Source organism: Prinia subflava, chromosome 8 (genome assembly GCF_021018805.1).
Source record: "Prinia subflava isolate CZ2003 ecotype Zambia chromosome 8, Cam_Psub_1.2, whole genome shotgun sequence".
In the NCBI taxonomy this organism is placed as follows: domain Eukaryota; kingdom Metazoa; phylum Chordata; class Aves; order Passeriformes; family Cisticolidae; genus Prinia; species Prinia subflava.
Genome location: NC_086254.1, coordinates 7,936,131 through 7,954,256, shown reverse-complemented (window position 1 = coordinate 7,954,256; position 18,126 = coordinate 7,936,131). Strand labels below are relative to the sequence as shown.

Genomic DNA, 18,126 nt, shown 5'->3' with positions numbered 1-18,126 from the left:
CACACTCTGCAGTTCCACTCCCTCCTGCCTGCTGTGTCAGGGCAGCCTTGACCCCCTGGACCCTGGGGTGGCCTTTCCCCTGCAGCTCTCAGGTTTGGGGAGCAGGAGCCCTGCCTGTTTCTGGCTGATCTCCCTGAAAACAGAATTTTGGGGTGCTGTGAGCCTGAGCTGGGCTGTTGTGAGGACAGCCTCGAGAGGCAGGGCTACAGTCAGTCACATCTGTGCAAACATTTTCTTCCAGTTTTAATCATTAACCTGCTCAGCCTTTTTGTTCCTTGCTCCACCCTGATGTTTCTGACAAGGGCAGCATTTTTCAGGAGCCATGGAGGGTTTTGCAAGAGGCTCTGTCATGACCATGACCATTTAATAGAGTTTTACAGCAGTCACCAGGTGCTTCAGCTACTGAAGAGATGCCAGAAGGGTCAAGAACATTAATAACATGCATCCCCTATTAAAAATTACTTGAAATTTTCAGCTTTGGGCTGTCTGTGCAGCACAAATAAGCAGCAGAAGCCCTATGTGGCATTATTTTGTTTTCCTAGCAAGTGTTAGACTCAGTAGAAACCAAAATGAACAAGATGAAGGAAACCCCAGATGGGAGGGAATGAGCATTTGGAGATTTTCCATCTGACATCAGCAAGTCAGAGCTGCATTTGCTCTTCTGCTGATACAGGACACTATCCCAGGCCAACTCACATTAGAAGTTATTCAGATTTTTATCTTTAATTCTGTGGTTTTCAGTACCCCAACAGAGTCACTAAGGGGAAAAGCCACTACCTAAAAGCATTTTTGACCTTGGGTAACATCAAGAATAATTGTAAATTACTGACTGTCACCATTCCATTCCCCAAGCTCCTTAAAAATAATCCAAAATATGAGAATTAAAACACTGAGCATACCAGTAGCAGCCCACTTCCCCTGAGTCTTCCATGATTTTTCACTGTGATCTCCTCACCCCTCCCCTCAGAGTTAAACTTGTCCTGGGATCACCTCTCTGTGCTGCTACACAAAGAGCTTTTCACACCTCTCCAGACAACTGAGTAGCACTTGCAAATATTTGTACATTATGTTCATAAATTGCGAGATAAGAGGCTGATTTATGCAGCTGAACAGCAGGAAAATGAATTAGCCTGCAAGAGTGTGACTCTCACCTACCAGGAGACAGCCTTGTGGGAAGTCATTCCAGGAAAACACTGGGATATCACTCACCAGTTGGTGCAGTCTGGGCTGCAGGGACAACTCATCCTCTTTAGCAATGCTGTGATGCATTTTTGCATCCATGCCTGGAGAGCTGCTTCCCAAAGATCCCTGCCAGGAGGGAACAGTCCCCTGCTCAAGGGGGTGGAGAAGGGTTGCTGGAGCCTCCATCACAGATAAATTCCCTGTGCAGTTTAAACTTTTTCTCGGGAAAAAAAAATTGTTCTCTTAATTACTTCCTATTCTTCCAAACTACATTTCCTAGACCCAATTCCAGCTGCTGCCCTGAGAGTCCTGCTCAGCACAGTGAGCAGCTCCCCTCATGATATTCCTGTCTGTCCCTGATACTTTCTTTCTTTCTACAGCAGGGAAAAATAACATTATTATTCTGCATTTGAGCAGTGCCCTGCTGAATCTTAGCCAGGGCTCACATTAAAGGAACAGATGAGCAAAGCCTGATCCTACATCTCAGCTTCTACCCACTCCCCCCAACCTAAAAAGCCAAAGCTGCCTCCTCTCCTCCCTTATTAAACCCTCTCCCCATCTGCCAAAGTGCTCAGTTCCACCTGCATCTCCCTAATTCCCAAATCTGTGACCAATTCCCCATGCAGGGATGGGCTCAGTAATGACTAACTTGAAATAAGTGCAGTAAAAATTCACTTTATGGAAGTGGCATCAATATTTGACTCCGGGACACAGTTATCCCTTCTCTTGGCAAAGTGTCAGGGCTGCCTCAGCATGAGATAATGAGAAGCAATGGGAAGAATGAGTTTGTTACTTTTTTCCAGAGTGTTTTCCTGCATTTGTGCTGTTCTCAGTGTCCCCTGCCACTCCTGAGGCAAAAAGTAACAGCCCAAACCTTCAGAGTCCTTTGCCAGCCCTCCCTGTCCAGGAGTTTGGGCATCTTCAGCTGCAGCCCAGAGTTTCTGGTGACGCTGAGCAGCGCTGGGGAATGAGGCAACACGAAAATGCCTCAAGGAATGCACAGTGAGGAAAGCATGGCCCCACCTAAATGCTTTTTTTTTTCTTGCTCAAGTCTGTGCTGCCACTGCTTGACTCAAGTGGTTTTTGGAGGGTGAGCACCAAAACTGGGGAGGAACTTTCATGCCTTAAGAAATTCATGTTGAACTAATGGTTCAGTCATCTGATTTTTAAAAACCTCCCTTTTTAGAATGGAGACATTTTTTTATCTGTCTCATCCATCTAAATCTGGGGAATGGCTTATTTCCATTCCCCCTCCAAAGATCTGTTTAGACCTGTAAAAAACATGAGGGGAACAAAAATTCACCCAGATCCAGCAGTATATGAAATGCTCAGGAGCTATAACAAACTCAAGTCCCTGCAGGCCCCTTCCACTTTTTGTCGAGTTCCTTCTGGCAAATAAATGAAGCAGAATTGAAGGTGAACATCTACCAGCTGAAAGAAACCCTCAGATGCTTTGGATCCCCAAAACAAGAGCTCTAAACCCTGCAGCTCCCTCTCTGCTGCAGTCAGGAGGGCACTGGATAAATCTGCATCCATGGGCTGCTGTTTGAAACTTCCAGTGATTCCAAAGGGAATTCTTTGGGTGGACATGTGTCATATGTGCCCCAGCATCTTTTCAGGATACATTTTCCCTGCCTCAGTTTCAACCCATCATTCTAATTAAACCCTCATTTATTATGCAAATCACCTCCTCTCTCAGTTTTCAGTTATTCAGTGCATATTTCAGAAGCAGCTGTTTCTATCTGTCCTTGCAAATCATCCTCTAGAGAAAACTTTACCTTTTTCCAGCCCTAAACTCCAGTACCTGGTAATGAGGGGTGTTGTGTTCCTTGTGTGCTTCTCTTTGTCCATCAAACACCCCAGGTTTTCCCCCTTTGACTAACAGGAACTGAGGCTCCCTTTTCCCTGGGTGGTTCCTTATCCACATTCCCCTCTGGAAAAAGAGGAACTGCCTGGGTTAAACCTCCTCTGTCAGCTTGGAAAGAAGTGACTTGGACTTGTTGCCATGACTGGAAACTGCTCTTTCTGGCCCACTGAGTCAGACACTTCCTCCAGTTCCTGTCATTGGGAGCTGCTCCTGCTGCCTGACACAGCAATTCCACCTTTCATACCAACATCCAGGTGACTAAAATGTTGATTTTAGAGGCTGATTATAGCAATGATTGAGGAACACAGCTCTGGGTGGTGATGGAGCATGAAAAACCTCGATGATCTTGTGGATGTTGGCATCTCCTCCTGCCCACTCATGCCCTGTACACGGAAACAGGGATGTTACTGATGGAGACAGAGCCACAGCATCACCAGCACAGCAGGGGGAGAGAAGTCCAGAGAGCTCAGCTGGCTGATTTCCCCTCCTTCCCAGAGAAATAAGTGCTCCCCACTACATATTTTGAAGAGCAATATCTGCTGTAGGAGAAACTGGGTCCATATTTTCTGCAGAGTGAAAAGTAATCCCATCCTGCATGGTGTGGGTGATGGGAAGCACTCCAGAGCCCTGGAACCACACCAAGAAGACCCAGGGTGTCTGTGCTGCGTCTGGCAGCATCAATTAAATCCTCTTCCTCCCCAGGCCTGGTAAATCCACGCCTGTGCCCAATGGAGCAGACATGGAGACTTGTAAGAAGCATTTTTCACTGCAGGAGAGTTCTCTCTAAGGCCTGCAAGCTGGTCTCAAATACCTAAGACACTGCCTGAGATTTTTTGATGGAATTTTGTCAAGTTTGGAAGATTTACCATAACACTTTGAACAAAACCACTGTAAAATAAATCCCTGTTGATGGGATTGTGAAAACTTCAAGCCTCAGAAGCTGAGTGCACTGGCTTTATCCCTTAAAGCTGTGTGGCTGGCAGGATGCCCAATGTTTTGTGGCACAGCAGCACTGGCTGGGCACACCTTGTAGGGGTTTGAGTATTGAGTATTGGAGTTTAGAGGCCTCCAGCAAAGATCCTTGAGTCAGATATCCAGACCACAAGAGTGACAGAATGAGCTGCAGTTTGGCAAATAAATCTGATTGTGTGCATTAATTTGAGCAGAGGCAGCAAAACAGCACAGTGGCATCAGAGGGAGAGGGGCTGTCCCAGGGCAGGGGAACAGCAGCAGCCCCACACGTGGTGTGGGGACCCTCTTGTGAGCCCTGCTCTGCCACAAACCCCACTAAAATCTGCCTCAGATGGGATTAACATTCGTTTTTAATTAGGACAGGGGCTACTCAGACCGCAGGGCAGCTGTGGCAGAGGGCACATGAACAACAGGATGTGTGGCTCTGAAGTTTCCAGTGTGAGTTTTTCTCAATAATTCAGGAGCTGGAGTCTGAAAGGCACAGCAGCTCAGTCTCCATGGCTGACTCAACCACTTGCATCTCAGGTATGGAAATGCTGTCAATACTGAGATTGTGTTTTTGTTTTTCCTCGTGTTCATGGATCCCTTTTCACCTCCCAGGGAGGCTCAGCCCAGCTCACCCCTTCCTGCTATCTCCATCCCACACACATCTGCAGTCATTGCTAATTACAGCTGGCACCCTCTGACGGGAGGTGAACACATCAACACCCTCCGTTTCTCTTGCTCCAGTTCCACTGTGGTTATTGGGAGCTGGGGGTTATATATAAATATATTATATACAGTTGTCCAACCTGATTATCCCCTATTAGGTGTAGGCACAAATTAATGTAATTAATAACCCTGAGAAGACAGATTTTTATCACCTGCAAGCCTCAAAGAACAGCACAGGAGCCATGTGCTGCTTCTAACCCTGTTCAGTGTGAAATAATTACACAAATTTCAACTAAAAGACTTTTTCAAGACCTGCAAATTATGTCAAGGTGAGCAGAACCTCCACAAAACAACCCAAATAAAGATCATTTATTGCAAGGCCATGCTCAGTGCAGGTGTCAGCAGTAGGAACAGAAAGGTGCTGGTCCTGGCAGAGCCATTCCTAAAGGACAAACAATTCCTGGAGTCACTGCCAAGCTGAACCTCCCCATCTGTGAGAAATAAATCTGTGCCCATTGCAGGACCTGAAGTGATGATTTAACTGGAAATTCTGAGAGGCTGGTAATAACTCCCTCCAGAAAAGGGGGATAATTTTGTTTGCTTCCCAGAGAACATTAAGGGATTTTAGAAATGCAACCAAAAACCCCACCAGCACCACCCTATCCCACAAATACAGGGCATTTACATTCTTAACCACAGCAACATTCTGATGTATGTTTTCAGCCTGAATTTCAGCATTTCTGGTTTTAAGAAGTCCTTTGCAGTCTTTGTGATCTTTTTGGTGCAGGAAGGGACAGGAAGGCAGAGGTGTAGGATGTGTTCAGGTTACCCAGGCACTGATCAACCCTTCTGCACAGGCTCTTGATGTAAATCAGGGGGGATTTTAGGCAATGCATTGTCTCTACCCAGGCTGATAATTATGAAAAATGGATTTCTCCCAGGGAAAACAGAAATTTAATGAATGCTTTCCAGCTATATCATAATCCTGGTGTCCCTCCAAGCATAATTTTGCCATGGCACACAAAGCATGGAGACAACCAACCGTGTTTTTCTGGTCAGCTCCTTTCTATGCTTATTCTTAGTAGTTTAAATAAATTATTTCACTGTCTCAGCTTGTCTGGCCTACTCAGCTGTGCTTGTTTTACATGTGGGTTGTCTTTGCCATGTTCAGAGTGGAGCATAATGAAGGCTTGAGTGGCATCTAGAGACTGCTACCAAGGGTTTAGAGATATGAAACTGAATACACTTACTTTAAACATCTGTGCCTTCCTTGTCCACCACAAATATTAAGTTCTGATTATTTCCAGTTCAAATTCTGACTTTTTTCATGCAATTCTTTCAAATCCTTTGTCAGTTTTCTCTGGTTATACCCTACAAACTGTGTGAAAATAAAAATTACATTTGTGCTGAGTAATTTTAACCAAAGAAACAAGAATTATTAGTCCTCTAGATGGTGCTGCTATTTCAAATAAAGCAGCTGGGTGTTTGAAGATTTCCTTGAAATATATTCTGCCCCATGAGAAAGGACTACAGTGAGAAATCCTGACTCCAGTAAAAGAAGTGATGTCCCACAACCCAGAATTTCATCTCACAGGGCAGCCTCTATCCAAACACACTGACTGCTTCTCTTTAAAAGCAGGGGATGTCCCAGTATTTTAGTAAATGCAGCAAAATAACAAGATTTATTGATGAATATTATCTGTACTTCGGGTGCAGCCCCAGGAACAGCTGAAGGCCCTGGTCACACACCTGGCTGACTCAGGAGAGTTGTGTGTGCTCTCTCAGGGGGGTGCTAAAGGCTCTTAACTCCAACTGCTTTAGGGATATAAGGAAAAAAGGTAAAAACATTTAACTTTACCACAAATGCACTGTGGCCCAGAACTGAAATATGTGGCCAGCTGTCAAGAAAACAAATTTTCTTCTCCTTAGTTCCTCTATGCCCACTCACTTTTCAAGATGCCAAAGTTCCTTCTATTCTTTCCTCTTTTTCCAAGGCTCCCATCTGGATTTTCAGAACATCTGCCTATTTTCCCTCTGATATTTTTCCTGATTCTCTTTGTAAATCCAGCCAGATGGATTTTCAGCACTAGGATTTCTTCCTCCTTGCTGTCAAAGCCAAGAACAAAAACTTTCTAATTTCAATAATTTCAAGATTATTATTGTTGTACATTGTTATACATCTGACCTTTGAAACATATATTCTCTATAACCACTATCTCTTACTTTGTGCAAAGTTCATCTGTTATCTAAATAAATGTCAAATTTGGGATCTTGTTAAGCTTTTAGCTTCAGTAAAGTAACTGTGAATTTCTGGAGTTTGCTCAGACAGTGTAAAAGAAACATTTATTTCATTGATTTTGACTATTCAACCTTTAAAATTTCACAGAGTGTATTTGTTCTTGTGTTATGAGAAAATGATTTTGTATTCTTTCCATGTCCCCATTTATTTATCTGCTTGCCACAAAACTTTCCCCACAGGAACATCTCTCTGGGCCCTTGGTGACTTTTACTGCTCTTTTATGAGTGCTTTTCCAGTGTCATAATAATTTGGTTGGTTGGTTTTTGAGGCAGCAAAGCCACAAAATCAGGGCCTGTGCATGCGCACAAAATTAAGTGTTTAATACAAGAGACTCTAAAAGCAGACAGAAGGTTGCATTAACAATAACCATGAAGACATGAGCTTAAACAACAAATAGTTTATTCAGCACACTTAGTGAATCCTTGCACATGGTAATTCCCTAAGTCCTCTGACCTTTTTCCAGAAGTCCCTGCTCCTGTAAATGAAGTGTTTTATTGTCCTCTTTGTGAGGACCAGCACAGGCAACCAGAATTAGACTGACTTTGGAATTGACTCTTTCAACACCTCAGAATCTTCTGGCTCAAAATAAGGTTCCATAACAGGTTTTAATTTGACTTCTTCTGGCAGCTTGGGAGGCTCGTCTCTCCTCTTCTCTCCATCTTTTAGAAGTGGAACCAATGTTTTCCAGTGCCTCCCTGAAACTGAAAACGAAAGGAATGGTTAATTTTTTTCCCCCTCCATAGAAACAGAAGAAAATATACAAGTGGCTTGAACAGAAAGCTGATGAAACAAGAATAAAGAAGCAGGAAGAAAGGACTTTGTGGTTTTCTTCCCCATCCTGCTCCACATGTTTCCATATTTCAGCTGGCAAGTACTGACTGCACAGTTAACTGCTTTGGTGCTTGATGCTGGGCTCCCAAACTCTGGGGTTTGGGCTCTCCAAAGCAGCTCCTTGGTTTTTACTACAGAGAATCAAACTGTGAGCAATGAGCCCATTTCATCCTTTGCATTTTGTGCTGACTGAAAATGCCATCAACTCAGCCACTGCATTATCACTGACTGCCCTCTGTCAGCTGATCCACGCTGCTGCTATCAGCAGAGTGCAGCCCACACCAGTCTGGAGTCCCTGAGAGCCTCACCTCTGCCAGGCTTAAGAGAGAAACTGGGATTTCGTCTGAGGTCCCCAGAGTACCCAGGGTCTTCATTGATTATGCCCAGATTGGTGTTCCACGTGGACCAGTTCACTTCATCAACCCTGGGGAGACAACAACAAACCCAAGATCTATTCTAAGGATCACCACACAGCTCCAGGATCAGCTTATACCACAAACTGCCACATCCCAAGCCTCAGATCTGACCCAAAAACCAGATTAAACTGATCACTGCAGACACTATTAGTGCTTTATTCTTCAGAGTGCTCTAGGGGGAAAGTTCTGCTTCCCACCACCAGATACTGGTTGTTGTTTGTCTACAGAAGATTGTTGGCTTGATGCACAAACAAACAGATTACCTGAAGCACCACCTGTAATCATCTTGGCCATCAGGTGTGATCCCCACCAGGACCTGCTTCCCGGAGCGGAACGAGTGCCTCAGGCAGTTCAGGTAGCTGTTCTCAATGTCCAGGATTGTGATGGCTCTCTGCCAGGCGAGACAAAGCACAGCACTGAGGGGCTGCTGGGCAGACGCAAACAAATCCTCAATTCTGTCTTTGTTGTAAAAACCTTGAGTTTTTATCATTGTCAACATCTTAGAGCAGACATAACCCTTTGTTAATATGTCACTGAATTACTGCCCTGTGAATAAAACTATGAAGTTCCCTTTCTTACCTCAAACAAAATCTGATTCTGGTAAGGACTGGTTTCCCCTTTCAAAATCTCTCTCTTCATAGTCTGATTGAGATTTTCCATCATACAAAGCCCAAATAATTTTGTTCAATTACAAAAACACTCCTTTTCTTACATTCTGAACATCTGTGGAACACTGGGAAAGTCTGCTTAAGCAAAACATCAAATATACATGGAAAAGGAACTCATAAATTTTTTAGGGCTGTTTAGGTGAATCAGAAAGAAGCAGTGATCTGTTATTTAGACAGCTCCTAAGATCCTCCCTGAAATCTCTTATGGTTCCCCACACCTTTTATTTTAGACAGCAGCCTCACAGAACCAACACACCTGGAGTTTCCAGATGCTCTTGCTCTCCTGTGCGATTTTGTTGACAGTCTCCCCCATCAGTGCAATGAGCATGTTGAGCAGGAGGATGTAGGTGAGGATGACGTAGAGCACCAGCAGGATGACAAACACAGACTTGAACCTGTAATTCTCTGTGAACTCCAGGTCCCCCATGCCGATGGTGAACTTGAAGAGCTCCAGGCAGGTGTAGTAGAGGCTGTTGTAGGAGGTGCGGCCTCGTTTCACGTGGCAGCACCGGGAATAGTCAGAGATATTTGTGTCCTGCCCCTCGTTGTCATCTTCAATCAACGTCACCACAGCTGGGACAAAAGGAGAATGACATTCACACGATGGAAGCACAGTTTGAGATCATAACTTCATTGCAAGCAACGGAAACGTGCAGAAAGGTGACACACGTTCCCTCCACGGCACATTGACCCCAGGGAAATTGCCCTATAAAATATCCCCCAGAACTGACACCCTCTTAGAGCAGGTGCTGGCTCAGTTTTCTCCACATAGAAAAGGATGACTGGTTTTCTATCCAGCTTTGCAACTCAGGGATGAAAAGCTGCATGAAATTACTACAAATAATCATTATTCTGAAGAGATTTGGGTTTTTAATTAGGTTAATTTGTTAGTTGTTAGTTGGGAACAAAAAGCCTAAGCAAGTCAAAAATAAAATTTTCCGAGATTCTTTAAGGTAACAAAAGGTAATTCCAAGTAGAATATTACCTGTAGAAAATCCCAAGAGGAATACGAGATAGACAAACATGAAGCGACATAAATCTCTAAGGATCATCTGTAACACAGAAACAGATGAAAAGATTTTAAAACTTGAATGTAAACTGCACCAAAACTGGCAGAAAATACTGCTTTGGCTCAAGAATGCATTTCCTCTGAGCTGTTCATGCATTAAACTGCTGTTTATCCTGCTGAGATAATAAACTTTAATACAGAAAACATGTTTCTCTCATTCATGCAACAATTTACACACAAATGCAACACATGCACATGGGAACAGTTTCCTCTTTGTGAGTACAAACCACACAAAGGCAGGTGCATCTTTCTTCCCCTCTTGGGCTGGCTGGCTACATCACCGAGAGCTTTATTAGCTATCTTAGCCTCTTAGCTAATTGCTCTGTTTGGCAATATTTTATCTGTACCTGGAGAAATTTCCAGCTGGTAGAAAGCTGGGCCATCTCACACCAGAGCAGCCTGCACTGTTCTCAGCCTCCTTACATCCATTCTTACTCAATTATTGTTATTTTGAAGCATGGCAGGTAATAAAAATAAAAATAATAATCATCATCATCATCCTATCAAGACTGCCATAAAACATCCAGGTGAGGAGCAGGGGGTTTTCTACATCACTTAAATTTTATCACTTCACTCAGAAGATAATAACAAAGGCTAGCAGAGTCCTAAGAGAGGCAGACACAGCCAGGTGTGCCCTGGAAATGGGGGTGTTGGCAGAAGTTCCTGCTCTGAGGCTCTGCTGCCTCCTGAGCCGCTCCCTGCACTGACCTTGGCGATCATGACGGAGTAAATCCCCATCTGCTGGAAGCCCCGGGTGTAGTAGAGCATGTTGGCCCAGCCCAGGGCCAAGGAGAACACCATGGAGGCCACGTAGAGCTCCTGGCCACAGAAGTACAGCACCACAGAGCTCAGGAGGAGCAAGGAGTGGACAAAGCTGCAAGATAAGAGTGGTGTGAATGCAGAGGGCTGAGCTGGGAACAGAGCAGAAGAAGGGATTGTCCAGCTGGGAAGAGAAAGGGCCTTGGAGAGGCAAAGCTCCCACAGCAATGGGAGGATTTCTGCATAAACAATGCATAAATCCCACTTGGAGATCTATTCCTAACTCTGCTGCATGACACACTGAGCATTCAGACATTTAATTTGCTTTACCTCCACAGGAAGTCACTGATCCAGACCCCTTTGTTCAATGATATCCACTGGGAACTCTGTTGCAAAGGCCCAGGGAATTACAGCAAAGCTCCTATTACAGGTGGCTTCAGCCTCAACTACAGATCCCACACACTCATCTGTCTCAGGCTGTGATGCAACCAAAGAGATTGGAGCTTACAAAAGAACCTCACTGTAGCCATCAACTACCAGTGTCCTGAGCGATGGGCGCCTCTGCACGAAATACTGGATCTGAAAAGAAAAGGGAACAAAGACCAGGTTTGCATCAACGAAATATTAAGTACCCCCTGTGAATTAATTAACTAAGCACTGATCCCTGTATCAGGGAGCTGGTACCCATAAAACACCTCACAAAAACAGCTCAAAACCAACACTGGTGCAAGATCTAGGGAGGACTCTTCCAGTAAGATCAGGTCTAGGAAAATGATCTGTAGCTCTTGACTAAAACATGGATCATCTAAGCAGCCAATGCTAACGAATAGGGAAAGCTTGTTTGATTCTCTCCTACAAATTTGAAAATTTTTAAATATCTTACCCCTCTGAAAAAAAAATAGAGGCCTCCCAGTACACTCAGGATCTCTCCAGTTACTCGAAAATATTCCCCAGTGCTGTAACCAAAGGTGAAGGGAGGCTGTAGGAGACAGGAAAACAGGTATGTTCAGCAGAACTGGAGACAGGAAAGACCTGGCCTTGGCAGCAGCTGGAAGCAACTCCATTTCTGGGGGAACAGGGAGTGGTTAAGTTTCTCAATGTGCTGCAGCAAGACCGGGGAGCAAGCAGGGTCAAATCTCTCTCGTGCCTTCAGGAAAGGAGAAAATTTGGATGCTAAGGGCACGCATTCAAATGGGAGGTGAATTTGGGATATCATGCAATGGGTGGCTCCCCTCACACGTGACAGGAATAATTTACCTTTTCATTCTTCTGTACAGGTCTGTAGTAAGCAGCTGCAGTGAGGATGGTGATGTGCATGGTGTAGACAAAGAAGTTGAAGTAAAACAAGTGCTTGACAAACCGGTCCCACTTGTCTTGCAGCAGCCTGTTAAGGGGTTCCACCAGCAGCATCTCGTGACGGTTCTGTGCAGGAGAAAAAGGAGAATTTTGCTAGGACCAGAATATACTGGACTTTGAGAAGAAAACATATTATATAAATCTTCTTCAGCAAATGATCCCTCTGGTTCCCTTAAGCTCAGGGTGGGAGGTTGCTGTTCCATGGAAATGAGGGAAAAGATGCTCTGTGTGGAACATGAAGCTCTCCCCAGCCAAGGAGGTGCAGTACTCACTGGTGTCTCACTGCTGTAGGCAAGGATCTCCAGCACTGAGTTTTTCTCACAGGTGTCTATACAGGACAGGTCATAAAGAGAGGAGTGCACAGGTCCATAGGCCCATTCAGTGAACTTCCTGGACAAGTGTCTGCACTCGGGGTCTTTGATCTCCCGTCTGAGGATGTAAGCGAAAATCTAATTGCAAAAGAACAATACAACCAACGTTTCAGTGCTGATGGACTCCCATTCCTCAGCCTCTCCACATCTCATCAGGAAGGGTGATTTCTCCCTAGTTCAACTGAGCTGAAGCCAACAAACTGGAGCACTGCAGAGATCACAGTCTGAAATAAACACAGTTAATTTCTTCCCTGTGTGATGGGAGATGGGAAATACAAACACCTCTTACAACCTGGCATTATCTGTTTCAAAACTGCAAGAGAAAAGCAGAGATGTTACAGAGTGACATCTCTGAGCACAGTCACTTTGAATAGGGACAGCCAGAAGAGGAGTTACATCAGCCAGTCAAAAGTAAAAGAGCTCCAGTGGTTGGTTCAAGTGATATCAGGGACCCCCTTTCTGTTTCCTCTGGGGCTGCCTTGCACACCAGTGTTGTGTCACTAACACCAGCTGGGCACAGACACACTCACACTTTGTAGCCTTCAAGGACTGTGCAGTTAAACTGCAGCATTAGTTCCTCTTAACTAGAAGGCCTCAAAAATGAAGTCCTAAATGCATAAATGTTTTACACTTTCTCTCTATGTGATACAGCAAAGGGACAGTCAAACACCTTTGTTCACCTACCCCTATCTTCCCTGTTTTGGCTGCCAGAGTTAAAGGAGTCAGCCCTTTCTTGTTGGTGAGTTCTTCCAGCTTGAGGATGGGATTAATTTTGGCACCAAGGATCAATATGTTATTATACATCTTGGTCACAAACTTGGTGTTATCCTTGGTGTTATCTGCGATCTCCACCAGCGTGTGCAGGACCATGTTGCCCATGGAGTCCTCAGCAGTGATGTTGGCTGCCTGGTAGGGATTCTCCAGGAGGAATTTCACAATGCAGAGCTGGTTGGTGCAGGCAGCCAGGGACAAAGGCAACTCTCCTATGGCAAGGAATGAGAAGGAGTGGTCAGAAATCCCACTACTAGAGGTGCACAAACAGAAACATCACACTGTTTTCATCCTTCACATGAGAAAAGATTCATTTCTCTGTCTGGAACAGCACCAATTCTTGGGATAGCTGTTAAAATAGGTTTTCTTTGGTTTAACTACATGACAGAAACACAGCTGCTTAAAAAACCCTGCCAGGAGAGGAGCAGGTTACAAAGGACCCAGTGCACAGAGAACAAAGGAAAGCTGACACACTGAACACCATCAGCTACCAGCTGTGCTTTATAAGCTCAGTCTTTGGGAGGAAATATTTGGCCTGAAGGTGGAACAGCCCATCTGGTACATCTGAGCCTCCAGTCCCACATAAACAGGATTATTTAACAGCTTGCACTTGGGATGCTGCTAGAACAACTCAATAAAGACCATACTGTGCTCAGTCCTACCAAAATAAAAGCCAGATTTCCCTTTGATTTTCCTGAAGAACTCCCCACAGGCTCTGGCATGAACATCTGCTCCATTCTGGACCAGCAGCTTCACCAGGTACATGTTCCTTCTCTCAATGGCAATGTGAAGAGCAGTCTGGCCTACAGAGACACCCATCAGACAGAAATCCTCAGCATGTGGTACAGACTGAGAGCTTTCAGCACTGCAATTCCCTCAGCTCCCTGTAAGATGCTGGAACTGAGAGCTCTGCAGGCTAAAAAGCTCTAGAACTGAACAGGAAAAGAACACACAAACAGCAAATGCAAGTCATTAAATCACTGCATATCAAAAATGGCAGAATACTGCACCTAACAGGGCACAGCACAAATGCAGATTGTCAATCACACATCTGAACTCTGGGGTGCATAAGGCTTCATGCACAAGACTCTGGGAGCCCTGCCTGACCCCTTTTCAGTCTGAGCGCTCCAAGCATTCACTGCAGCAGCTGCTTCTCTTACCCTTGTAGTAGTTGTCAGTATATTCTGCATTAACAAACTCTTTCAGAGTTCCAGTTTTCCTTGCAATATCCAGCAGCAAGGGAATGGTATCATTTTTCCCATCATGTAGATTCAGCATAGCTTTCAGTAAACAGGTTTTGCCAGTTTCAGGCTCTGTAAAACAAAAAATTGCAGGTATATAGAAGTGATTCCAAACCCACCATCTATACCCAGGCAAGCAGGAATTAATGAGGCTCTTTTCAAAAGACAAGAAACCTCATTTAGTGTTTCACAGAAAACTTCAGCTCCTGTAACCTTCCAATCAATGATTTGCTCAATCAATAGGGCTCTTAAACGACCTCCTGCAGACATGTAACATAACTATCTTTTTTATTTTCAACTCAGGAGCATTACTGGAAGAAGAAGAAGAGGGCAACTCAAGGTATGTGATACTCAAGGGTACCTTTGAACTCCTCATCAGTGAGATGCTTGAAGGTTCTATTAAGGTAGAGTAGCAGGTCACTGAGGTCCTTTGTGTTGCCTTGGGCTACAGCATCAAAGATCCTTCTGCGGTCATAAAATTTGAAAGCTTTTTCTGAGCAGCCTGTGATGGAATCTGTAGACAGGAGCCTAACAAGGAGAAATGTCAGTTACCCAAAGTCAGATATTTAGCAGGCTTTTTATCAATACCAGAACACTGTTCTTCATTTGCTCATGTGAAGCAGTGAACACTGCAGATTAGAATAAGTACATCTGCAAAGACTGAAAGAACAAAGTCTGCAAGCAACTCTCCTGATAAAATTACGATTCTGTTGCTGAAAAGCTGAGAACAAGTCTTCAAAGAGGCATTGAAGTTTGGCAGTGTAACTGCAGGCCTGAGCTAGGCAATCCCTTGTTCTCACTCTGAGTTATGTCCATTCACTGAGCAGCCTCAAGCAAGTGAAATGAGGCCTACTGCCAATTTTGGGCATAACATCCACAGAGACACAGATTTTTAGAGATGCCAAGACACAACAGTTATTGTCACTTTCAGTTGCATCACTCCTTAATTTGGCACAGAAAACTGCAAAAATGCTCATGCTCAAGTGGAGAGAACAAATGCTGCTCTAAGAACCACGGCCTGCAGTTCTCAAACTACTCATTACAACCAAATCCCAACTTACTTGTGAAGTTTGCCCCTCTCCAGATTGACGTGGAATTTGATGAGAGAAGGTGCCATCAGGTGATCCATCTGGCAGAAGGAGTCCATGGGAGCCATGTCCTTGTCACTGTCCCCCATCACAAAGCGGCCCCGTCTTGCAAAAATGTTGCTTTTGGGTGGCTGCACCTTGGTGCTGGGTGGGCCCTGGGGGTTGTCAGCGGTTTCCTGGACAGAGTCCTCCCCATCCGTGTGTTCATCTGTCACCTCAGATTCCTCCATGTCAAAACTGCCAAATTTCTTCATCTTCCCAAGAATGGAGGACATGATGAGCCAGCAGCCTGTGAGGAAGGACACGAACACCTCAAGTCAGCACTTACAGAGCCATGAGCTCCCTTTTGCCTGGGAATGTTTTCTAGAAACAGCAGGGAGTGGGTTGGTTGCTCTCATCCCAGAAATGAGGCAGATGGACACATTCTCACTGTGTCCACAGCCAGAACAGCTTAGTAGGTCTTTAACTCGATTCCATTTGTTCCTGTTTCACTGGCCTTACCCATTCCAGAATGGAGAAAGCAAAGCAGAGCATCCCAGAGCTTCCTGTCCATCCCACTGCAGAGCTGAGCCTCAGCTACCTGTGCTCAAAACCAGTGCCTCATCCTCCAGTCATTGGTAAGGCCTGAACAATCTCAAACCCCAACAATCTCTGCTTTTCTTCTCTACTTTCTGACTGGTTTGTGCCACAAACCACTCTCACGATTCTATCAGGGACTGGAAGAAGCCCTGCTTGTGCCATAACCCGATCCCCAGGATGCTGAGCACAGAGGGCTTCCTGCACCCAGGAAAATTATCCCTGAAGCGTTTTGCCAGAGTTATGGCAGTGCCTGATGGAAATTGGTGTGTGATCCTCGGGAGATGAGCATCACCTCATGAGGCACGGAAACAGAGAGGGAGAGGTTACCACAGATAAGATGTGACTGCAACAACCACACGGCTGATCTGGGCTGATTCACAACCACACAGAACCTGACACAAGCAACAAACACAGAACCAGAGAATGGTTTGGGTGGGGAGAGACCTTAAAGCCCGTCTCATTCCACCCCTCTGCCATGGGCAGGGACACCTTCCACTATCCCAGGTTGCTCCAAGCCCTGTCCAACCTGGCCTTGGACACTTCCAGGGATGGGGCAGCCCCAGCTGCTCTGGCCTCCCTCTGCCAGGGCCCCTCCACCCTCACAGGGAACACACTCTGCTAAAGTAGAACAGGCTGCCTTTTTTTTTTTTGGTTGGTTTCTTAACAACCCATTTTAATCAGACAAATATTGTCTTTGAATGCAAAATATCCTGGAATTCCAGCAGTGGAGACAGGAACAGATCATATCTGAACTGCTGCACAGCTGGCTTAGAGATACGCTCTGAAATCCTGCATTGCTTGGAAATGGTACAGCTTTGAGCACAGGAATGGCACTAAATCTTTAAAAAGCCACAAATTATAAACCACATTAGAGTGGTCAGTAATTTTCTCTGGACAGTCAGTGTGGAAACAACATGATGAACACGCTTCAAGGTTGTTTCTCTTTACAAAAGAAACAATCTGAGGGTTGTGTGCAAACCTGCATTAAAAAGCTGGATTCTAGTTCTGTGGGAATAATTCATATTTACATCAAGGGTCACGTTTTTCTGTGAAAGCAGGACAGGAAAGAAAATTTTGTCATTTGCATTTGCTATAATTTTGTACAATATACACGTCAAGAAGACCTCGATTTGCACACTTGCACATGGAGGGTTACTGGAAGCAAAGCAGCATAGCAGATAAAATACTAATGACTGCAATTTAACTTGCTCACCTTTCAAGTTCTTTGTCTCCTTAGAATCACTCTGAAAGAATAATATAAAATCTTATGAACTTAATTGTCCTATAAATAAGAAATGAAAATATTTCTATTTAGAACAAGATACTAAAATTACAGTAGTACTATTAGTACAGTGGAAAAGGAATAAAAACAGTTCTATACAATATAGAAAAACTGCAGTGGGAATATAGTAATGTATAATTTTAAATTTTTGTCTTATTTAAACTCATGTGGATTGAGCCAAAAACATCAGGGAGTGGCTACAGAACACACAATCACTTATTTTCCACAGAATAAATCTAAATATGCAGAATAGGCTCAATCTGTCTCCCTGGCAATTGCTCAAACCTACATTATACATGCTTTCCTTTCTAAACCCTGCTGGCAATATATTTGATAATAAAGATAAAGCTGCATTTCTTCATGAGTATGAATTTGCAAGGGAAAAAACCTTCATAAATCTGTGGAAGGATTATCAAAAAACCCAATAAGCATTACCTAGTTTAAAAAATGCACAACATACTCGAACTCTTTGAAACCCATGTACACAGAAGTTTGATACAATAAATAAGGAAATACTTTGGATGGAATGCCCTACTACATCACAAATAATAGAATTTAAAAATAACCAACCACGCTATTGAAATATACATGCAGAACTTACAAATATTGAGAAAAATCCTGTCTTCTGAAAAACAGTCCAGGCTCAGTAAACACCCACTGATCCACAGGAATTTGGTGCCAGGTATTCCTCCTCCAAGGTGCCCGGACTGCAAAGCCCTCAGAG

The 18,126-nt window shown here is 44.3% G+C and overlaps 1 protein-coding gene across 1 annotated transcript; it reads right to left on the bottom strand.

Annotated features, from left to right (window-relative positions):
- Positions 1-7,353: 7,353 nt before the first annotated feature.
- Positions 7,354-18,110, bottom strand: TRPV1 (transient receptor potential cation channel subfamily V member 1). The gene is made up of 17 exons (XM_063402743.1): positions 18,004-18,110; positions 17,334-17,364; positions 15,515-15,830; positions 14,815-14,981; positions 14,373-14,525; positions 13,875-14,015; positions 13,126-13,424; positions 12,343-12,519; positions 11,972-12,136; positions 11,598-11,693; positions 11,223-11,293; positions 10,664-10,829; positions 9,872-9,938; positions 9,143-9,459; positions 8,482-8,609; positions 8,111-8,226; positions 7,354-7,672 (listed from the first exon to the last, which is right to left on the bottom strand). Exons 3-17 carry the CDS (start codon positions 15,814-15,816, stop codon positions 7,503-7,505), a joined length of 2,535 nt encoding a protein of 844 aa, XP_063258813.1. The 5' UTR covers positions 15,817-15,830; positions 17,334-17,364; positions 18,004-18,110; the 3' UTR covers positions 7,354-7,502.
- Between the last annotated feature and the right edge of the window lie 16 nt (positions 18,111-18,126).